The 22,621-nt window shown below is 44.3% G+C and overlaps 1 protein-coding gene across 2 annotated transcripts in view; it reads left to right on the forward strand.

The window, feature by feature from the left end:
- Positions 1-5,714: 5,714 nt before the first annotated feature.
- PARD3B (par-3 family cell polarity regulator beta) overlaps positions 5,715-22,621 on the forward strand; it is a 1,000,807-nt gene continuing 983,900 nt past the window's right edge. The window contains exon 1 of one of the 2 annotated variants that reach the window (XM_064586958.1): positions 5,715-6,309. In XM_064586958.1, the coding sequence (XP_064443028.1) occupies positions 6,190-6,309 (120 nt within the window). In that variant the 5' untranslated portion in view covers positions 5,715-6,189. The remainder of the gene's footprint in view (positions 6,310-22,621) is intronic. The other variant, XM_064586957.1, reaches the window with a different exon arrangement.

The raw sequence follows: 22,621 nt of genomic DNA on the forward strand, positions 1-22,621 counted from the left end.
TGACCTTGGGGTTGTGGGATTGAGCCCCGTGTGGGGCTCTGCAATGAGTGTGGAACCTGATTGAGATTCTCTTTCTCCCTCTCTCTCTGCTCACCCTCTCCACCCCCCCACCCCCGCTGTTCAGCTCTCTCTCTAAAAGATAAATCAATCAATCAATCAATCAATCAATCAATCAATCAATTCTATTAACAGGTAGACAGGAAAGTGAAGAAAGTGCCGGAGTACACCCTGAAGGATCTGGGTATTGATTTTGGCTGCTCACCTGATCTTTCCAGTCCTTAGTGTCCTCATCTATGAAATGAGGGGGTTATACAAATAATCTCTAAGGCCACTTTCAGCTCTGGAATTCTATGATCCTCATGTACTAGGCTATTATGACCAGGATTATTTTTTGAGCAACACATTTCGTAATATGTAGATTGGGAAACATGACACAAATCTTACTGTTTTGCTGCGAGGGTGGCCCCTTCATTACAGATGGAATTACACTCGGGCTTCAAAAACTTTCATGAGAATGATGATGTGTAGCTTCTGACGTCACTTGATATGTTTCTTTCCAGGAGTAGTTTCAGGCACAGTGAAAACACATGGCATTTAGAAATGCTAGTAAATAGCATAAAAGGTGGCAGATGGCAATACATTTTGCCTACCATGTGCTGGGTGCTTTATGTATGTGATCATGCCATTTGGTCAAGAGACGCCGTGAAGCCTGCCTCACCATGTATTAGCCGTAAGTGGCTTTGGAACCTCAGTCTGTCTAGCTCCAGTCCACTTGTTCTGCCTCTAATCCTTTGATACATTGAGGCATCTGGTGTCAAATCTCACTTCTTTCTCTACCTCCTGTCAATTAGGCCAACACCAACTCACTTCACCAACTAAAGGGTTAAGAACGAGCCCAGAAGGAGGCCTTAGGAAAAGTGAGGGAACTGAAAAGAGAATGCTTGATTGCCACCTCACCTCAGGAGCTATCCTTGGATAACTGAACTTGTTGGAGAGCATCCCTGATCATTACCATGGGCCTCCTTTTTAAGTCTGTCACTAAAGCCTCGTGGTGAGAGGACCTGGTGCTTGCTAGTCTGGATAGGACCTCTTGCTAGTGGCCAGCATTCATGATGTGCTTCAGAAGGAGATCACACATGGAGGACAAACACAGAACTAATGCTCAACTCTTTTTTTTTTTTTTTAATATTTTATTTATTTATTTGACAGAGAGAGAGATAGCGAGAGCAGGAACACAAGCAGGGGGAGTGGGAGAGGGAGAAGCTGGCTTCCTGCTGAGCAGGGAGCCCGATGTGGGACTGGATCCCAGAACCCCGGGATCATGACCTGAGCCGAAGGCAGACGCTTAACAACTGAGCCACCCAGGCGCCCATAATGCTCAACTCTTAATACAACATCAGTTGAAAAGTTTCCTTGCTTTTGGTTGTTTAATTTTTTCTTAAAGATATACTCACTTCATGATCCAGGTTTTTTTTTTTTTTTCAGGAAAACATAAATCAAGCAGGACATTAATATCCATCGAGTGTAATTCAGTATAAGGAGGGGTGATCTAGCTGTACCACTGTGGAGACTTAAGAGTATTACTTACAGAATATGCATAAATAAGGATCTTTCAAAAAGCTGATAGCTCACAACCCTCCCTTCAGGGTGTAAAACATTATTATTTGTGCTTTAAGAACACCTACAGAAAGAGTCAACAAAGAAACAGTCAACAAATGAATACCATCAGGCACTTAGAGACAAACATTTCTTAAGAAAAACCCATTCTTGCCAAATTAAACAATAACCCAAACCCTTGGCTTTTAAACTTGGACAGAAAGAATGAAGACTCATACCCATTTTTCTTTCTTTTAAGACATCACTCTGGCACCTGCTTTTGTAAGGAAGCTAAGAACATAATGTATTGATTTTTTTTCCTTTTAAGATTTTATTTATTCATTTGAGAGAGAAAGAGAGAGAGAGAGAGGGAGCACGAGCCGGGGGAGGGGCATATGGAGAGGGAGAAATAGACTCCCTGCTAAGCAGGGAGCCTGAATCTGAGCCCAATGTGGGGCTCCATTCCTGAGATCATGACCTGAGCTGAAGGCAGACGCTTAACCGACTGAGCCACCCAGGCGCCCCAAGAACATAATGTATTGTACTAATCGTTCCAAAGGTCTTAGAAAGAAGATTTGCATGAAAAAATATTGAATTCGACATAAATACTGCTTGTTATAAAAAATTCCTTGAAAGGTGAAAATGTTTTCTGTTTTAATGGTGCTAAATATTAGAATGGATGCCTGGTCAACTATATATAAAAATTATCTTTTTTTTAATTCAGTATATGCCTGATGGTACCTGACATTTTAGTTATACTTTTCATAAGGCAGAGCAGTTTAATAATATTGGTCAGTATTATTTTCTCTGCATAAGATTTTCACTAGCTTCTCCAAAGCTTGCTCAGCTGTTGGATAACAAGTGGGAAAATATCACACCACAGGCAATATTTATCCATCTAACAGGCAAAATAAGAAAATGGAACCCAGGCCTAGAATCCTCCAGTGTTACTCAATCAAGGCAAATTATTTATTGTCTTCTGCCCAGAAGTCCCATGGGGCATGAAATATTGATTTAGGAATTTGCTGGGCATGAATGTCTGTGTGTTGTAACTATGTTCTTTTATAGCGCTTAATATATGATAAATTGTTTCTATGTATGCTGTGATATGCTGTGGTATGCTGTGATAAGACTGAAGGACAAATTAAATCTGGCTGTTTAATAAACATGAATTAATAACACTAAACCCTTTTTGTAATTACTAGCTTGGGGTCATTAAAGTTCACTCCAGGATGTGCAGGATTGCACAATGCATCGTTCAGATGTGTGCCTAGCTCTGTCTCTTCCTTCATCTTATGACAACACAACCTCTGCATGCCACACAAGCTGATTCCAACCTTTCTGTAAGTGGGTTGTGGAGAGCCTGGGTGCTCTTCCTGCTTAACCAGGGGCTTTTCAAAGCCAGGACACAGGGGGCTCTAGGTATTGAGGAGGGGCTAAAGCTGGGCCCAGAGGACGTTTGGGGTGTGAAGAAAAGCATGAGTTCTTCATTATCTGAGCAGAAGAGTAAGAGTCTGGAGCAAGTGCAAAGAAAAAAATAAACAAACCATGAACATAAAGAATGCAGTCATTTCATCAGCTAAAAATCTTTGTTCTATACCATTCTACATGTCTATAAAATATACAATGTTAAAACTAGGGGTCACATAATAATGCACAGCATTAGTAACTATTTGTTTCTTTGCTCTACTCATTTGGTACTCACCAAGTCAGATCAGCATAGCAGTTACTAGCAAGTCTGACTGGAGTCATACTGCCTGGGTTCTTCTAATCCAGCCTCTGCTACTTGCTAAGAATATGATTTTACCTCCCTTAGCCTCAATTTCATCTTTAAAAGGACGGTGACAAAAGAACCTCTCCTATAAGATTATTGCAAAGGAAAATAAGATACAGATACATAATAGATGATGCACATGTATATATGCATATATATGTTCATATGTAATATATAATCTATTTTTATTTATACTTTATATTCACTTTAAACAGTGCCTGGCATACATCTAAATCAATAACGTTCAGTAGGATTATCAAATTTGCTGTTGTTTTGTAGTTTCTATTTAACTTTTCACATCTGCAGGCCTTGTCTTCCCTGCTATCTACCTTTAAGCCCCCCGAGGGCTGGAAAGCAGTCTTATATTTTGTGGTGGTGAAATGTGCTTTGCTGTCCCATCTTTTGGGTGTTCACCCCTCCTGTTTTCAGTCCTAGTTTAGTGGCAGGTGAACCAGGTCTGGCCAATCATCTTGCCAGAGGGAAGGTTATGTGACTCAAGCTTGGATATGCAAGTCCTCACCAGAAAAAGGCTTACTGGTATCTGAGATGACTGTCTTTAAGGCCGTGAAAACCTGGAACACTGGGAGTGGCCATCTTTGCCTCCTCCGGGGAGATCCTGACTGAGAATTGGAACATCGAGGAACACAGAGCCAATAGATATAGAAATATGGCCCCTGAGGACATTGTTTGAGTTTCTAGATTGAATCTTGCCTCAGAGGAGTACTCTTTGGATCTTCTGATTTTATGAGGAAAAGATCGAGGAAATAGATTCTGTCTTTATTTAAATTGGTCTGTATTGCATTTGCTCCCAAATTATACTGTCTAATATATATTTTTCAAATCAACTTGGTATACGTGATCCTCTTTGATGCCACTGACCTTATATAAGCCCCTGTACATAGAAGACAACCATATATATATTTATTGCATGTATGAATGAGGAAAAAAATTTTAAAACTCTCAAAATTCATGAGCCCATTAATTAAATCTCCTGCACATTATCATACCATCCTAGGCAATTCAAGTTCAATTTAAAAATGTCATGATAAAGGAAATTATTTTTTTTAAAGATTTATTTATTTGAGAGAGAGACAAAAAGAGAGAGAGGAAGGGGCAGAGGGAGAGGGAGAGAGAATCTTAAGCAGACTCCTCGCTGAGTGGGGAGCTTTACAGGGGGCTGGATCCCAGGACCCTGAGATCATGACCTGAGCAGAAACCAAGAGTCAGATCCTTAATGGATTGCACCACCCAGATGCCCCAGGAACAAATTCTTTTGTAGAGAAACACATGATGTAGCCCTGAGGATCTTGTTGGATGAACTAGTTTGCCAGAAAAACGGCTTGGGGAGACCAGAGATTTAGCATGGGAAGAACTGAGTTTCTCTTAGCATAACTAACTTCACGGTCAGCTCAGTTCCTTAACCTCCTTTGGCACCATTTTTCATGCACAAAATGGGAAAAATAGTTATTTACCTTACAGGGGTGTTGTTAGGCTCAAAGGAGCTCATTGATATGTGAGCTAAGAATGACACAAATATTTTTTGTTAATTTTTTTTTCTCATATACACCTATTTCAATAGGTGGTGAACACTCACCTGACAAATCATGAGCCTAAACGTGTTTAAAATGTTTTTATCTAGTCAAATGCACAACAGAAGGCACATTTTCAGAAGTATATATGTAAACATATGCTATTATTTCTGGGCCTGGGGTGTGACTTTTGGGGAAATACTCAGTTTCGTCTTCTGTAAAAGGAAGGATTCCACCACCACGTTATCCCCGAGAGCCCTTTAGTTTTGCCATCTCAGGACTCCAGAGGACAGAATCAGTGCTCTGCTTAAGACAAGGGTCCTGGCAGGCCCTTGGGCCATCCCTGCAGCTCAGTACCTGTGAGCCGCCACTCCCTGGGGTGTTTTTGGTGGGCGTGGCGACAAGCACCTGCTCCCTGGCTTTCCTTGAATCTTGCTCCAGTCCCCACATTTTAACAGTGTAGCTCAGCAGTCTCCCAGCTATTCCCTCAAGGGTGCTTTATGAGATCCGGTTTCAATTCCCTGGTGGGTAGCTCTCAGGTCCTCTTACAATTCCCTCGAGCTCAGCGTGTGTGCGGGAGGGACAGAGCCAGGGAGAGATCGAGTGAGGGGACGAGGCTCCCGGGCTCCAGTTACCCGCTGAAGGGCCCCCGCCCCGTGCCGCCCAGTGAGCGGCGGGGCCGGGGAGCGTCGCGGCCCCTTTAAGAGCCGGGCCCAGGCCGGCCCGGGGGCCGCGGGAGCCCAGAGCGCTGCGCGCCGCCGAGGAGTTGGGCTCCGGCGCAAAAGTTTCCTCCCAACTCCGGCCCCGCGCGCTGCCGCCGCCGCCGCCGCCCACTCCAGCCCGGGGCCTGGGGCCGGCCCGGCCGCCGCCGCCGCCGCCAGGGCAGGGCCAGGGCCGGGCCAGGGCCAGGGGGCAGGGCCAGGGCCGGGGCCGGGGCCGGGCCGGCAGTTTCGCTTTGGCGGGCTCGGAGCAGCCGCCTCGTCCGGGCCCGAGCAGGAGCCCGAGCCGGAGCAGGAGGAGCCCGGCCGCGGTGCCGCCGCGTCCCCGGTCACCGGCTACCTGGGAGGTAGCCCTTCGCGTTGCCGCCCCCTCCCCGATTGCCGCCCGCCGCGGGGCCGCCGACGCCGGGCGGAGGGGCGCCGCCGCGAGCCCCGGGCCCTGAGGGGACGCCGGGGAGAAGCGCCCGGGGGCTCCGGACCCGCCCGCACCGGGCGTACCCCGGCATCAGGGGCTGTGCCCGTGGGGCCGGACACCTGTTCGGCCGGGCACGGCGTGGGCACCGGGGCCAGGATGAAAGTGACCGTGTGCTTCGGCAGGACAGGCATCGTGGTGCCCTGCAAGGAGGGCCAGCTGCGCGTCCGGGAGCTCACGCAGCAGGCGCTGCAGCGGTACTTGAAGACCCGGGAGAAGGTGAGCGCGCTGGCGGGGGGTGGGGGCGGGGGCGGGGGCGCGGCCGCGGGGCGGGCTACCAGCGAGCGCACCGAGGCCGAGGCACCTGCCAGAGGCCCCAGGACCGCGTGGCGACGCCCAAGGGGCGCAGAGCGCCCAGGAGACTTCGTGCGGCGCTACCTGTGCTCGCGACTTTTGTTTATTTGCTAATGTAAGTGACCTGGATGTCTGGGCGTTTGTGGGCCTTGCTTCTCAGGGGGTGAGAGGAGGAAACGCTTCATGGGAGTCAGTTGGGGGCTGCGACGAATGCACAATCTGGTGCCCTAATCCAAGCCCCCTGCCTCTGAATCTGGTTTTCAACAAGTTCCCAGGTGATTGGGGTGACCATTGAAATTTGAGAAGCACTGCTTTAGAAGGTGTTTGAGAGAACGCTTCTTAAGGGAGTAGTTGAAGGTGCTGCTTACTCCAGGTGTGCGTTTTGACCAGGACTATGGCCCGCCCCACTTCTGTTCCTTGGAGTTAGAAAGTTGATTGGTGCTAGTAACAGACACTCGGAAGTTAGAACTGATGGGGCCCTTGGGGTTGAAATCTTGTGAGCAGTTCTCCATCAGTGACTGGGGCGGGAACTTAGGTGGAAGGATGCTGTTTGCTTACACTAACCAGTCTACGTTTTGAGTGTCTTTAGTTTAACGCCGCATGTTCTATGAGTATTTACTAGTGTGTGCACTGTGTCAGACCCTTCGTGACTGTTGACTACATTGTTCCCAGCCCTGTCCCTGAAATCAGAAACAAGTAAAAGTTAAGTGACTGTTATTTTTAAGTGTGCATGCAGTGCATCTTCAGAAGGCCTGGCTAGACATTAGAATTCATAGTGGGTGTTTGGGTAACATCCTGGGACTCCGTGTTTTCTTTGATGGGATCTTTAAATGAAGGCATTGAAGAGCACCTTTTTCTTTTTTGAATCTTCAAATGGAACATCATACCTCAAATCCTCCTCAAAAAGGACAGGCCATAAACTCTTGTGTTAGAGGTCAGTGGCTCTCTTAATATTTGTTCTCATGCTGTGAGAACTGTAGACATGGCCTATAAAACTATATGAGTATCTACTCCATTTTCCCCCATTGTTACAATAGTGTATGCTGTTTTGTATAGTGTAATTCAGTTAAAAACTGAGATTTGCAAAAGTAACCAATTCTCCTTGGAACTATATTTCCCTCACTTTTGAAAGTAAGCTAAGGTTAATAGCAACAACATTATTCAGACAAATTGTTAAAGTAAATGTCATTGAAGGAATATCTTAATGAGATGATACTTATTTTTTACTAACTCAGTATTAAAAATAATTTATGCTCTAACATCTTGTATATTTAGAAGTTTAAATTACGTGGAGCTGTCCAAGTAATAAAAGTAAGCTACATACTTATAAATAACATGCAGGGGACTAGATGAGATTTAGTGTATTGTAATTTGATCTTAAAAGGTGTTAAAAAGCTATTGATATTCTGTACTGAAAGCATAATTTATTTAATATCACAGAACCTATAATTGTATTGATCAGCTTACTGTTATTACCAGATATTACATTTTTCTGTGTTTACATTTATATATTAGCGAATGTGACATTTAAAGGTCACCTGCCATTTATAAATTCTCCCTCCCTTCTTTGGCTTTTAAAATCTCAATTTAATAAGTGGCAAGTGATATTTTCTCTTTCCCAAATCTCTTTCTCCCATAGTTTCATTTTAAATAGTATTGTAATCATAACAAGGCTTGACTAATATTAAATGGTATTCCTAATGGAACTAAAATGTCAAGAAATAATCTGTCAAATTCCATGCTTTCATCCATTGAATTTAGAAAATAATGGGAAAAAACCAGAAATGTCAAAATTCAATTTGAAAGGCAACTTGTCATAAATTCACTTTCTTTAAATCAGTGAAAGATTTAAAAGCCTTGCTTCCCTGGACAGCAAGGTTTTTAGCCCTGCACTCAGAAATCAAAACAATAACATGAATCGTGCTTACTCCATGCAGGCGCTGTTGTAGGAACTTTACTGCATAAGTAAAATGACCTCATGAGGCAAGTACTAATATTTTCTTTTTACAGATGTGGAAAAAAAAGAGACACAGAGGTATGAGTGCTATGTGGTAGAACTGAACCCAGGAACTGAGTCCTTACTCATAGGGTCCTTACTCATAGTCCCTGCACAGCCCAGTAGGTTATTATTCAGTGGAATTTATCCATCTTATTTATTTTTTACAGTTTGTTTTAAAAAGACCATTCTATCTACAAACTGCTGTACTAACGTATCAACCTGAAGATGGCAATTTTGTTTCTTGCAGAGAGTTGTGACATGCACAAGTTTCTCTTGATTGTATCTTATATAGTATAGGTCTACATGTAATGGGGAGAAGTCTAAATTCTGAGCCTAATATTGCAGGATTTGCAAACCAGGTATGAAAAACATTTCTTAGTTTGATTACAAATGGAAAAATGGGCCAAATCTCTTAGATATTCAGGTCGAGAGTGCTATAAAGAAACAAATTTGGAGGGAACATGAATGTAAATTAAGCCCATTTCTTTTTGGGCCTTGAATCATTTAGATGGGAGAAAGGCAGATTTCAAAATTGGGGATAGAGTTGAGGGGTCTCTAGTTTGGAGGGTAAGTGAAGCCCAAGAGGCCATTCTGGATTCTGTGGACAGCATCAGAGAAGTATTCACCCTCTGCTGAGAAGAAACAAAGACAACTGGTATTTGGGGAATGTGGGGAACCAGCTGAATCAGCATCAGATAAGGCCAGAAGTAGGTAAGATGCTGAAGACACTGAAGGAACTTTTGGGAAGGCTTTAATTATGTTCTGAAATCTGGGATTTTGAGTTTCCTGCCGCCTCCCCCTCCCCGCCGTTCAATGAATTTTACCGGGAAGATGGAATTGACCAAGGGGCAAGAATTATGGGGTTGCTTGCCTTTGGATCCTGGTAGTTTATCAGTGTCCGAAGCTCTAAATCTAATTTGCTTAAGTAGTTAGTGGAGAGGAGACTGTCTTCTTAAGTAGTCAAGGTGGGGATCATTGGGTAACTAGTTAAATTTATCATCAAAATTACGTGTCACAGGTGAACAGTAATTGAGCCATATCCTGCAGGGGCTCTCAACCCTGGCTGATCATTAGTTACCTCTAATTTATCATTTAACATTTTAAATAATACAAATGCCTACATCCCTTTCTCCAGGATTCTAATTCAGTGGGTTGGAGTGGAGCCTGGGCATTGGTGTTTTAAAAAGGTGATTTTAATGCCCAGCCAGGGCTGAGAACTACTGATCAATTACCTAAATCATTTGGTATCACTGAACTCATTTGATTTTAAACTCTTTTGATGGCAGATACTGTATTTTAGACCTCTCCAGACCAACTGTCATTAGCAATCGTCCCTCTTACCATGAATGAATTCTCACAGCAGGTGTTCAAATAATTTATTAAATTGAACATTCATTTATTTATATATATATATTTCATACACACACACACAAACACACACACTAGATGAGGTCAAAGTGAATAAGGGAAAGGCTTGTTTAGTAATGAGAATATATAGTGTGTGGAGTCGAAATGAATGAGATAATACGAATATTGAATTCATGGGATTGTGGGTATGCTGGAATTTTAAGCAGATTTGTGGATTTGACTGTGTGAGAATACTTTTTTTTTTGAAGAAACATTTGATAGACTTGCCTAAATGAATCTCTTCTGTGTTCAGAGATTTTGAATAATTTGTTTTACCGTTGAGACTGGCTTCCCAAATCTGAGCAAGATAAGAGTAATAATTCCATTTTCTGATAAATTGTGGGGTCAGCATCTAAAAATTTGTACAGCAACAAGAATCTGGCATGCAGTTGTATGGGCCTAACCTGGAGGAATAGGCTAGAAATCCTAAATTCTTGAAGTCTTCAGTTTTTGATGTCTTGTTTCCAGATTTTAAGGTTCCTGTATACATAAGCTAGGACCAGACTGGATTCCCGAAATGCTTTTCAATTTATTGGACACGGACTTACTTCAGTGCTACATTTTCTATTCAGTCCTCTCCTAGTGTGTGGACTACATGCTCTCCCCAGTGTGTGGATAAGACTGACTCACCACCAGCAGGGCACATGCTGCTAGCTTGGTTTTGGTTCTGCTACTTGACTTGCAAAAAAGAGTCTCTGAGTTTGCAGATGCAGGGCTAGTGGGGCCTCCTGTGACCCACAGACATGTTTTTTCAGTTCTGCTCAGTATCACATTTTTATTTAAATTTTAAAAGATTTTATTTATTTATTTGTCAGAGAGAGAGGGAGAGAGAGCAGAGCAGGGGGAGTGGCAGGCAGAGGGAGATGCATGTTCCCCACTGAGCTAGGAGCCTGACGTGGGACTCGATCCCAGAACTCTGGGATTGTGACCTGAGTCAAAGGTAGCCGCTTAACCCACTGAGCCACCCAGATGTCCCAAAGTATCACATTTTTAAAAAAAAGATTTTTATTTATTTATTTGAGAGACAGAGATAGCGAGAGAGAGCACGAGTGAGGAGGAGAGGGAGAAGCAGTCTCCCCAGTGAGCAAGGAGCCCGATGTGGGCCTTGATCCCAGGACCCTGGGATCATGACCTGAGCTGAAGGCAGACGCTTGACTGATTGAGCCACCCAGGTGCCCCTCAGTATCACATTTTGACTTAGTTGCCATGTTTCAATATTCTGAGACTTCATGCAAAGATCCAGAGTTATTTGGCGGGGGGTGGAACAAATCAGAATCTCTAACAGTACTGGGCCTTACTTTCCCACCTCCCAACCATCAGTTGCAGATGAGACATCTGCTCTCCATTCCATTATTGCCTCACCAACAGTATGTTACTACCTCAGACTTAACTTTTTACTCTGTTATTTCCTTATTTATGGTCCATTGTTGTTCTTTGGCTTGCTGTAGTCATTTGGGTTTGTGGTCCCTGGACCTTCTCTTCCCCATTACACCCCTTTCTCTTTCCTCCTATACCTCTCTCTGTCCCCCACACCTCACCTCTCTGTCCCCTCCCCCACACCTCCCTGTTGCACCCCCCCCATGCCCCTTTCTCTCTCTCACCCACCACCCCCACGCTTCCCCCCTCCTGTGACCTACATATAGCATTTGCTGACCGGGGTTGGGGCTGCCGTTTCATTCCTCTGAGCTAAGTTAATTGCCTCATGTGCAATTGGGAGTCACAGCACTGGATTTGTAGTTTGGAGTCTGCTCAAGTGGCTTAGTTAACCAAGTATTTTTCCTCATTCCCAGGGCATTCTGTGTCATAGATCCTCTTTGAGGAAGTTGGGCAAATGATCATGTCAGATTTTCATGAGACTATGTTTTCTGAAGAGATTGGTCATGAAAATCATCTGAGGTGTCTATTAATAATGCAGAGCTTTGGGTCTCTCTTGGACAATGTAAAGCATTACAGTCCAGTAGAACTTTTTGTGATAATGGAAGTGTTCTGTGTCTCTATTTTCCAATAGGGTGGACTGTGGCCACTCATGGCTTTTAAGTACTTGAAATGTGGCTAGTGCAACTGAAGAATTGAATTTTAAATCTAAATTTATATGGTCACAAATGACTTAACCTAAATGGGCAGTTCAAGTCTAAGGCTCCTCTGATGATTTCTCTCAGCTGCTTTTGGAAACCACTGGTCTAAAGCTTAGATCCCAGGCAGCCCTTAATCTGACATTCTTACAGGTGTGGTTGTCCTGTTGAGAACTTTGCCAATCAGAAAGGGATCTTCATTTACCTTTTGGTATCCACAGGTGGAAGAGAGAGATTATAAAATCTTGAATCCTTCACCTAGACATCAGCAAAATCCAGCTTAATTTTAAAGCAAGTTGAGGTCTGCTTCAGTTTGCACCCCGGGGATGCACAACCTCTATTTTTGGTATTGGCAGATGGTGGGCCAACAAGGAGTGGTGAACAAAAGTCTGGATATTTTTAGTGAGATTTAAGATGCTTTTGGATGAGCTCATCCAGCATTATGGGCCCAAATATTATCTCTATAGCTCCAGGCCAGATCTCTCTGAGCTCTGAACTCTGTACGTAGCAATTTCCTTGACACCTTTACTTGGATGTTAGGTAGGTTATCTGACCCTTAGCAATCCCCAAACTGAACTCCTGATCCTCTTCTCCAAATCCACTCCTCCCACGGTCTTCCCATCTCATTAAATGGCAGTGTCATCCTTCTGGTTGTTCAGGCCAGAAATGCTTGTCACAATCTTTGATTACTCTTTTCCTTGGATGATTGACCTGCAATCAATCTGCCACTCAGTGGGACTGTACTCTCACAATACATTCAGAATCTAATTCTTCTTTCCAGCTTTTCTGTTAGTGTACTGGGGTTCATGGTATTTTTTTAAAAAGATTTTATTTGAGAGAGAGAGTGAAAGAGAGAGCACATGCAGTTGTGTGCATGAGAGCATGGAGGGAGGAGCAGAGAGAATCTCACACAGACCAATGGGGGGCTTGATCTCAGAATCCTGAGATCATGGCCTGAGCCATAATGAAGAGTCGGTGGCTTAGCTAACTGAGCCACCCAGGCGCCTCGGGGCTCATGGCATTTTTGTTTTTGTTTTTTTCCCAGTGGGTTTTAGTTTCCCTGTTTCTACCCCACACTCCCACTGTAAGTCTTTTTTCTCAGCACTAGAGTGATCTAGTCAGGTCGTGTTATTCTTCTACTCAAGATCTTCTGTTGGCTCCCATCTCTTTCGGATGGCCTATAAGGTGCTACATGATCTGGGTATCTGTGCAAAAAAAAAAGTGTAGCAGGCCTGCGACTCCTATCTTTAGGCCTACTTACAAGGCTGGCCTTTGATTGGCATCCAGGAGTTTAGATTTGTGGAGCGTTCCCACCGTTCCCTGAAAAGAATGGCTTATGCAAATGGCCTATTGTTTATGCAAACAGTATGGTTTATACTGAACACTTGCTCTTTTTCTGAGGTCTGGAATTTTTGTGCCTGCTAGGCAGAGGGTCCCTATGTGACCAGCCCCCAGTGAAAACTGTGGATGCTGAGTCTCTGATGATCCTCACTGGTAGACAGCATTTCACAGGTGATGTCAAAACTTGTTCCTAGGCCGGGGGTGGGGGTGAGGGTCTACTGGAAGTGGATCCTTAGAAGCTCGTGCCTAATTTCCTGCAAACTTTACCCTTGAGTCTTTTCCCTTTCTTGATTTTTGCTTTGTATCCTTTTACTGTGATACATCATAGTTGTGAGAATGACCATATGCTGAGTCCTGTGAGTCATCTTGGTGAATCATTGAACCTGGGTGGTCTTGGGGACCCCGCATACCATCTCTTACCTTTTAGACCTCCTCCCCCCCCCCCGCCCCCCCAGCATCGTGATCCTGTGCTGTTATTCCAACAATGCCAGGCAGGCTCCCACCTCATGAGCTGTTTTCTCTGCCTGAAATAGTCCCCTCCAGTTATCCACCTGTCTGGTTTCCTCGTGTTTTCCATCTTAAGATTGTTCCTCTCTCCATGAAACCTTCCTGACCACACTGTATAATTATAACCCCTCCAACCATCCTCTATATTGTTGTTTCCTGCCTTTTTTCCCCAGAAATCATCCCTTACTACCATACTGCTTGTTACAACTGTATTTACTGTCCGTCTCTCCCCACTGGAATGTTAGCTCAATAAAGGTGGGGATCTTTGTCAGTCTTGTTCATTGTTGACCCCCTAGGTCCTGTGAGTGCCTGGCACATAGTGGGGTGGTGATAAACTCTTCCTGAGTTAAACCTTCTTTTACTGTGTGTCCACTACCATCTGTTGCAGTTATGTCTTGCTCCAGTACAAACTATCCCACCATCTAGTAGCTTAAAATAACTCCAGATACCTGAAGAAGGCTCAGTGTGATGTTTTCTAGGTCTGGGATGTTCAAGATTGCACAAGTCTGGTGCCTCAGCTGGGGTGGCTTGAATAGCTGGGGGCTAATTGCCCTGGGGGCCTCTGTCTGGAGCCTTGGTTCTCGCTGTCGCTGGGTCCCTGGGTTCTCTCCCATGCAGTCTTAGCATTTGATCCTCTTCACCGTGGCCTCTTCCCATGGTCTCCAGGGCAGGGTCGCTAGACTTCTTGCAGCTCAGGGCTCCAAAGACTGCAGAAGTGGCCAGGTATTCTTAAAGTTTAGACCTGCCACTGGCATGATGTTTTCTGTCATATTCTATTAGTTTTTTTAAAAGATTTATTTGAGAGAGAGAAAGAGAGAGAGAATGAGCAGGAGGGCCAGAAGGAGAGGGAGAGATCATCTCAAGTGGACTCCATGCTGAGCACAGAGGGCTTTATCTCACAACCCTGAGATCGTGACCTGAGCTGAAACCAAGAGTTGGATGCTTAACCGACTGCGCCACCCAGGTGCCCCGATGCCACATTCTATTAATTAAAGCAAGTAACAGTCAAGCCCAGGGTGAAGGGAGAGGATTATACAAGGAGCTGAATAGCAGTAGATAGCTTTCTTCGGGAGGGGCTGCCAATATAACAGGTCACATCCTTGGGGATACGAATATGTAGATTAATCAGTCACTATTTCTGGTTTTGATGAGTTTTACAGCCTCCTGGGGGAGGAGGCCTACATGTGAATAAGCCAGTTTTACTCTGGTGGTATGTTTCCTGGGCTACAGTATGGACCAAGAATGCTCTTAGAAACAGAAGACCCTGAAGCTGTGTTGAACGATGGTGAGGAATTTGCAAGGTGGAAAAGTGAGGTGAGGCATTCCAGGTGGAGGGAACAAAGTGAGTGGGCATCAGCTGGTTGAGGGAGTTGTGAAAAGTCAGGGCCCAGGGAGGAGCGGTGGTGCACAGAGTCACTTGGACCAGATTGTGACTGCCCTTGGGTGATACCCTAAGGGATTTTCATGGCTTCTTAATGTAGCTATCGGTTTTATTAGAAATATATTCATGTTTCACTCAATTTGCATGTCTAAAAGTATTTGCATGGATTTAAGAAATGGAGAAGATTTTGGAACATTAGATTTAAAAAATAGATATTTCTGTTAAGGCCTCATCCAACCCAGTTGGTTATCTTGGTTCTTACACCTTCCTCAGATAATCTGCTTTTAACAAGATTATGAAAATGTGGTAGCTTTGTTACTTTTCATTCCTTATTTTTTTTAATATTTATTTTTTAAAAATATTTTTAAAAATTTTATTTAATTTGAGAGAGAGAGAGAGAGCACAAGGAGGAGGAGGGGCAGAAGGAGAGGGAGCCTGATGCAGGGCTTAATCCCAGGACCCCAGAATCAGGACCTGAGCTGAAGGCAGATGCTTGACTGACTGAGCCGCCCAGGCACCCCTTAAAGATTTTTATTTTTTAAATTTTAAGTAATTTAAGTAAATTTAAGTAAATTTTAAGTAATTTCTCCACCCAACATGAGGCTTGAATTCACGACCCTGAGATCAAGAGTTGCACGTTCCACCGACTGAGCCAGCCAGGGGCCCCTCTTCCCTTATTTTTGATGATCTTTTAAAGCTCTGACTGCCCATGAACTTTCTAGGATTTTTAAACCCATGTCTTTCTTCTAAGTTTTTGCAGGTGCTCCCTACTGTATTTTCATGTGTGCTGATGCATCAGGCTCTGGTTTTGCTCTCCATGGGATCTCCTCTCTTCTGTGGCTTCAGCTACCCCTAAATATACACCTCTACCCCTGAGCTTCCTTAGACTCCAAATCCACCAGCCTCTGGACTTTGCCACCTTGGTGTCCCACACACAGTTGAAGCCCAGCCTGCTCTCTGTAAATCTGCTGGTCACCACCATTCACCCAGATGTCTGATCCAGAATCGTGGGCATACTTTGTTCCTTGGTGACCTCTCCTCCCACCCTATGTCTAGTTGGTTCAAAAGTTTCTTTGGTTCCAAGTGTATCTCGTGCATCTGCCTCTACCCCAAAGCCATGCCATTGCTCATTTCTGCGGTGGGGGATTGCAGCAGGCTCTTGGCTGGCCTCTCTGCCTCTGCTAGCCCTGGACTCTTCCAAATCTTTTCCACTGAGGACCTTACAGCCACAAATCAGGTCATGTATGAACTGCTGCTGGGAATATTTAAACCGTTCTCTGCTGCTTTTAGGTGGAAAGGCAAACTTTGCTTACCTTTCCCTTTATGCCCTTCCGATTCCTACCTGCAGTTTTGTGTTCTTTCACACTTTCCCCACCCCATGGAAATCCTGCCCATCCTTCAGGATGAGTCTCCAGCTTCCTCTTCCCTAGGAATCTCCTCCCTGCCTGCCACACCTCACCATCGCTCAGGGGGCCTCATTCTTGTGTTCTCAGAGCTCCCCATGCCTGTACTTTTCTTTTGGAAACTGCATCTTACATTTTACTGTTCGGTAGTCAGAGGCTACTAACTTGATAGACAACACCCAGAAGACAGTGGCTTATCACAGCAAAGGGTGCTCTTTCTGGGTGGGAGGTGCGCGCTCTGACACACACAGTCCCCTCCCCACTGTGTGCTTTGGGTTTGGGGTTTTCTGTAGATCTGCACTCTGCTGTCGGATGAATAAAGAGGGCAGGGAGGAGGCCACAGGACATCTGTGGCCTGGCCTGGAAGTGGCAGATACCACTTCTTACTAGCATTTCCTTGGGAAGACTAGCCGCGTACCCTATCTAGGTGCAGTGGGGTTAGGAAAGTAGTCCCCTTGGATAAGGGTGCGTGACTAGCCAGGCTCTGGCATGCACTGCGCTCACTCTCTCCTCACTGCACTGTGAACTATTCAAAACCAAGGAAGTTTTAAAAATTTTCTGATCCCTGTTTTTAGCATATACTTGACATCTAGTGTGCATACCATAAATACTTGTGAAATTATGTTAAATTTCACTTTGCTTCCTTTCATAAAAATGAGAATGACTTTGTATTCAACACAAAGTTTTGCAAGTTTGAAATCTTCAGATGTGGTGTTTTTTTTTTTTTTTTGGTCTAAATGCAACTTTTCTCTTGATTGTCTTCAAATACCTCATCAAATCCACATTTACTGTAGACAGTAGTTTAGTGGTCCATTATATCTGCCATAATGATTGTCTTAAATAACAGCTTCAATTCTGACAGGTTGACTCACTTCTCAGATTGTTGAGACGGTGAGTGCTCTGTGATTCTGGATTTTCAATGAAGGAATAACCTCTTTTTGCTTCATGAGGATTTGTGCAGTGCTCTTTCTTATATCTGAACAATGTTTGATTTTCAGTGTCTTACTCATTAATTTCATGTTGATTTTTAAAAATGAATCTGGATTATCTTAATTCGGATGAGTTCATTTTCTGTGTTGAGGGGCTGTGTCTGAGGGGCTGCCAAATTGGGTTTGCCTCTCGTCTCTGGGCTCAGCCATTCTTTTGATTGCTGGACTCTAGCTTTTTGGATTGCAATGAGGTGGAATTTCAAGATACCAAAGACAGTCTGATTAAAAAGGGTTCACTCTCAATTTAGTTCCTATCAGATGCAGTGCCAAGTATCATCCAGATAAATACGCCCTGTACTCCTCTAGTCTTCTGCCTCAGGTTAGGTTATTAAGCTTGCTGGGGGGTCCTGGGCCCTGGAGGAGTTGTGGGGTGGGGGGGTGGGGTTCCGCTTGGTGATGGAGGCAGATAACAGGGGAGATGTCTGCAGCTCTTGGCTAAGCCCCTGTCAGCAAGACCTGAGAACCGTACGGACAGGGGAAATAATCAGACCCATTTTATTGCTTTGTTTGAGGCAGAAATTAAGGATTTATTTTTTTAATTAAAAATGTTTTTTAGATTTTATTTATTTGAGAGAGAGAGAGAGCAAGCAGGGGGAACAGCAGAGGGAGAGGGAGAAGCAGACTCTCCACTGAGCAGGGAGCCCGATGCGGGACTCCATCCCAGGACCCTGGGATCATGACCTGAGCCGAAGGCAGACACTTAATTGACTGAGCCACCCAGGTGCCCCGAAATTAAGGATTTATGGGGAACTCGTAATAGACTTCTGATGCCTTTTTAGGGAGATTTAGGATTAGTTTTTTTTTTAATCCATATTTTTATTTGTTTTTTAAATTGAAGCATATTTGACACACAGTGTTACCTTAGTTTCAGGTGTACAACATAGTGATTGGACAAATCTATATGTTATGCTGTACTCACCACAAGAGTAGCGACCGTCTGTTGCCACACAATGCTATTACAATACCATTGATGATATTCCCTGTGCTGTACCTTTCATCTCCCTGAGATTTAGGGTAAGTTTTGCTGGTATTCTTTTATAAAGACATGAAGCCGGGCGCCTGGGTGGCTCAGTTGGTTAAGCGACTGCCTTCGGCTCAGGTCATGATCCTGGAGTCCTGGGATCGAGTCCTGCGTCGGGCTCCCTGCTCAGCGGGGAGTCTGCTTCTCCCTCTGACCCTCCTCCCTCTCATGCTCTCTGTCTCTCATTCTCTCTCTCGCAAATAAAAAAAAAAAAAAAAAAAAAGACATGAAGCCTAGAAAGTGTGACAGGGGATATATAGATATAATTTATACTCCTTCCTCCTCATAGAGAGGTGGCCTGTTTTGAGGAAGGGATGCAGAGATGGTAGGGTTCCTGACTTAAGAATGATGGGAAATAATTACAGTCCCTTAACCCCATCTTCACATAAAAAGTATGTTGTCTATTCAGTGAGACCTTAGGCCTCTAAGTAGTGGATGCTTTGCTATGGTTGTCTGTAATAATCTATTATTTTGTAAAGATTTTATTTATTTGACAGAGAGAGACACAGCGAGAAAGGGAACACAAGCAGGGGGAGTGGGAGAGGGAGAAGCAGGTTTCCCGCGGAGCAGGGAGCCCGATGCGGGGCTTGATCCCAGGACCCCGGGATCATGACCTGAGCCGAAGGCAGACGCTTAATGACTGAGCCACCCAGGTGCCCCTGTCTATAATAATCTAAAGGTCACTTCAGTCACTTGAGAGAGGATTTAAACAATGATTTTGGGTCAAGCATTGTGTTTTGTGCTGGGGTTATAGAATAAAATAAGACATAGTCCCTGCCTCCATCAGGCTTATAGAATAAAAGGGTAGAGAGAACAATGTAGACAAACCGCGTAAGTGTGGTAGAGGGCCCTGGAGTGGTGGACAGAGGAAGTGACTGAGCTTGGCTTTGGTAGGAGCAAGGAGAGATGGGTAGTCATGCAGGTTGCATTTGGGGAGTGATAGCTGGGCAGGGTTTTGAAGGATGGGTGGACCTTTGCCAGAGCAGTAAGGGTGGGGAGGGTGATAGGAGGTGTGGGGGAGGGGGGGAGGAAGAGAGGAGCAGCCAGCCTGTGCCTGAGGTAAAGTGTTTTTTTTTTTTTTTTCCCCCTGGGTCGGGAAGAGGATAGTGTTATGCAACATTTTCCGAGGAAGCATTCTGGGCAGGGTGGTGATACTGTTTGATCTGCTTTTTTGTATGGCTTACCCTGGAGGATGAAGACAAGGGGCTGAGGCTAGAGGTGGAGAACTGGTCCGGGTCCCTGCCATGAGAATGGAGGATAGACATATTGAAGCAAAGGACGAAATGGACTTTGAGATTTTGGGGGACAAAGGGATCAGACTTGGGAGTTGATTCTGTATAGTAAAGGAAGTATGGGTGGAAGTGGGGAGAGGGAGCAGTCTGAATTTTGTGTTTCATTGAACACCTACCCTGTGTTCTAGGCACTGAGGCCTGGGGATACAAGGACCAGTAAGACATGATCTGTGCCCTCGGGAGCCCCACAGATAGGGGTAGGAGAGGTGGGAGACTAAGGACAGATGAAAAGGTTGCTGGGGAGTGTTGTGGGCCTGGCTGAGATAAGTCATGTGTTCATAAAGATGCCAGTCTTTTGCATCACTTGCTTGGCATTACATTAGAGCCTTAATTCAAGAGTGGGATTTGAGGGCAGATATGGGAAAAATGTGGTGTCCAGAAATGAAAGTGGTCAGACTAGGTTGATGAGTATATAAACTATATTGGTGGCTTTCAGACTTCTGTGATAGAGATTCTCGGTGGCTGGAAGCCCTCTGACTGCCCCTCCAGACCAATTCTTGACCCTTCAGCAACCTCCTCTGTGACCTAGGGGGCTGAGCAGTGTAGACTCTCTGGCTCTGGGGCTTCTGGTTGTCCTCAGCTATAGGGGGGGCCCCAGCAGGAGAAGGGAGGGTCGGCAACTCCCCTCTTGCAGATCACTGTGGGGTAGCTACCTCTCTTCCCTGAAGGTTACACCTCCTGTCAGGCACCCCCTCCTCATGCTCCTCTCTCCACTGGATTGACATCAACTCCTTTCCCTGGCTCTTGGGTTCTGGATGATGGCAAGGGCTCACCACTGTTACGAGCACTATCCCTTCATGTTTTCCCTTAACTTGGTGCAAACCTTTACGAATAGTTTATTAAACACCTAAGTGCCTAATTTGAGTGAACCATCTGTTTCCTGCCAGGACTTGGATTAACAAATACAGTAATAATAGATTTTCCTTCATGATCCAGTTTTCATAACCTATATATACAATTGAAATAGAAGTTTCCTGGGGACACTTAGCCTTACTATAAATGATGCCTCTACTTTTTTTTTATTCTGTTATTTTATTTTTTAAAAGTAGTTAGGACATACTAATTTGATTTCACTACCCACTAATAGGTTAGGGCCCAGAGTTAGAGAACCGTTGAGGCTACCTGATGTTTAGGGGACCTGGAATTGGTCATCAGGTCAGGGGACTCTAGATATCCTTACAGCTCTAAAATCACGTTGTTCTTGAATTGAAATAAAGTGTGAGGCTGAAGGCAAATGCATTACAAGGGTTTAAGTTATAATCTGTGGATTATAATGTTAAATTCCCTACATGGATAAGATTTGGATCTTGAGACTTGAGAATGGCCAGCAGGTGAGCTAAGGGTCCACATGGCTGGATAAAATCTAGAAGAAATCTGAAGAATTGTGTTTGTCATCCCATATATCTTTCGTCAAGACATAGTAATAATATTGGTAACTTTATATATTAGTTTTAGGATTACTTCCTTTTGTAGCAAAGAGTTGAGGAATTGTGAGATGGCAAGATAATACTCTTCTCTGTATTTAGAGACACATTTGTAGAGATTCAGTTGGGCTTGAATTTTGACAGCAGTGTTAGATCAGAGACATTTTCCCAGAACCTTAAATAAAAAACAAAAAACAAAAAAACAAACTAAATGAAAAAACCCACAAAAAACCCCTGCAGTTCAGACATTTCCAGTAAAAAACTATTATTCATACAATTCTATAATATACATAATTATACATAATATGTAATATATAAATATATATGATTTATATATATATAAATATAAAATTTTTGTTGTTGTTGCTGCAACAAGATTTGCATTTTAGAATTCTCCCCTTTTGTTCCACTTTTTGTCCGTGGGTGAGAAGGACTTCTTGGGAGTGTGAGGAGGGGTAGTGAGGAGTCCCTCCCTCTGTTGCTGTGCTAGTTTCTTAGGGCCGCCACGACAAAGTTCTGTGACCTGGATGGCTTCACACAACAGACCTTTATTTTTTTACATTCTGAAGGCTAGAGGCCCAAAATCAACATGTTGACAGGATCGTGCTCCTTTTGAAGCCTCTGAGAGAGGAGCCTTCCTTGCCTCTTTCAGCTTCTGGTGGCCCCAGATATTCCTTAGCTTGTGGCAGAGTAACTCCGGTCTCTGCCTCCATCTTTCCACACAATCTCTCTGTGTGTCTCTCTCTCTGTGTCTCTTCTCCTCTTGTAAGGGTACCAGTCAGACCTGATTAGGGCCCATCCTCATGACCTCCCTTGAAGTGATTACACCTATAGAGACTCCGTCGCTAAATAATTGATCACATTCACAGGTACCAAGGGTTAGGACCTCAATACATCTTTTTGGGGGACACAGTCCAATTTATAACAATTGCTACGCAGTTTAAAGCCATTTTTTCAACTTTTACACTAAGAGACTTTGGGGAACTTCTATTGATTACCCATTGCCTTTCCTACAGTATTACTTTATTCCTCACATTTTTGTTCCAAAATGGTCCACACGTAACTTGCTGTGTTTTTTTTTTTTTTAAAGATTTTATTTATTTATTTATTTGAGAGAGAGAATGAGAGAGAGAGAGAGAGCACATGAGAGGGGGGAGGGTCAGAGGGAGAAGCAGCCTCCCTGCTGAACAGGGAGCCCGATGCGGGACTCGATCCCGGGACTCCAGGATCATGACCTGAGCCGAAGGCAGTCGCTTAACCAACTGAGCCACCCAGGCGCCCCCGTAACTTGATGTTTTATTGAAAAACAAAGGTCTCATGGTCTGCTATCACCCACTACTACCCTTTCCACTTAAATATTCTGGTATCTGTGCTCTTGCTCTTTTCAGACTCTTCAGGTGA

The sequence above is a fragment of the Mirounga angustirostris genome, unplaced genomic scaffold, assembly GCF_029215605.1.
Source record: "Mirounga angustirostris isolate CCGP_5_RB_7025 unplaced genomic scaffold, mMirAng1.0.hap1 SCAF_3, whole genome shotgun sequence".
Lineage (NCBI taxonomy): Eukaryota > Metazoa > Chordata > Mammalia > Carnivora > Phocidae > Mirounga > Mirounga angustirostris.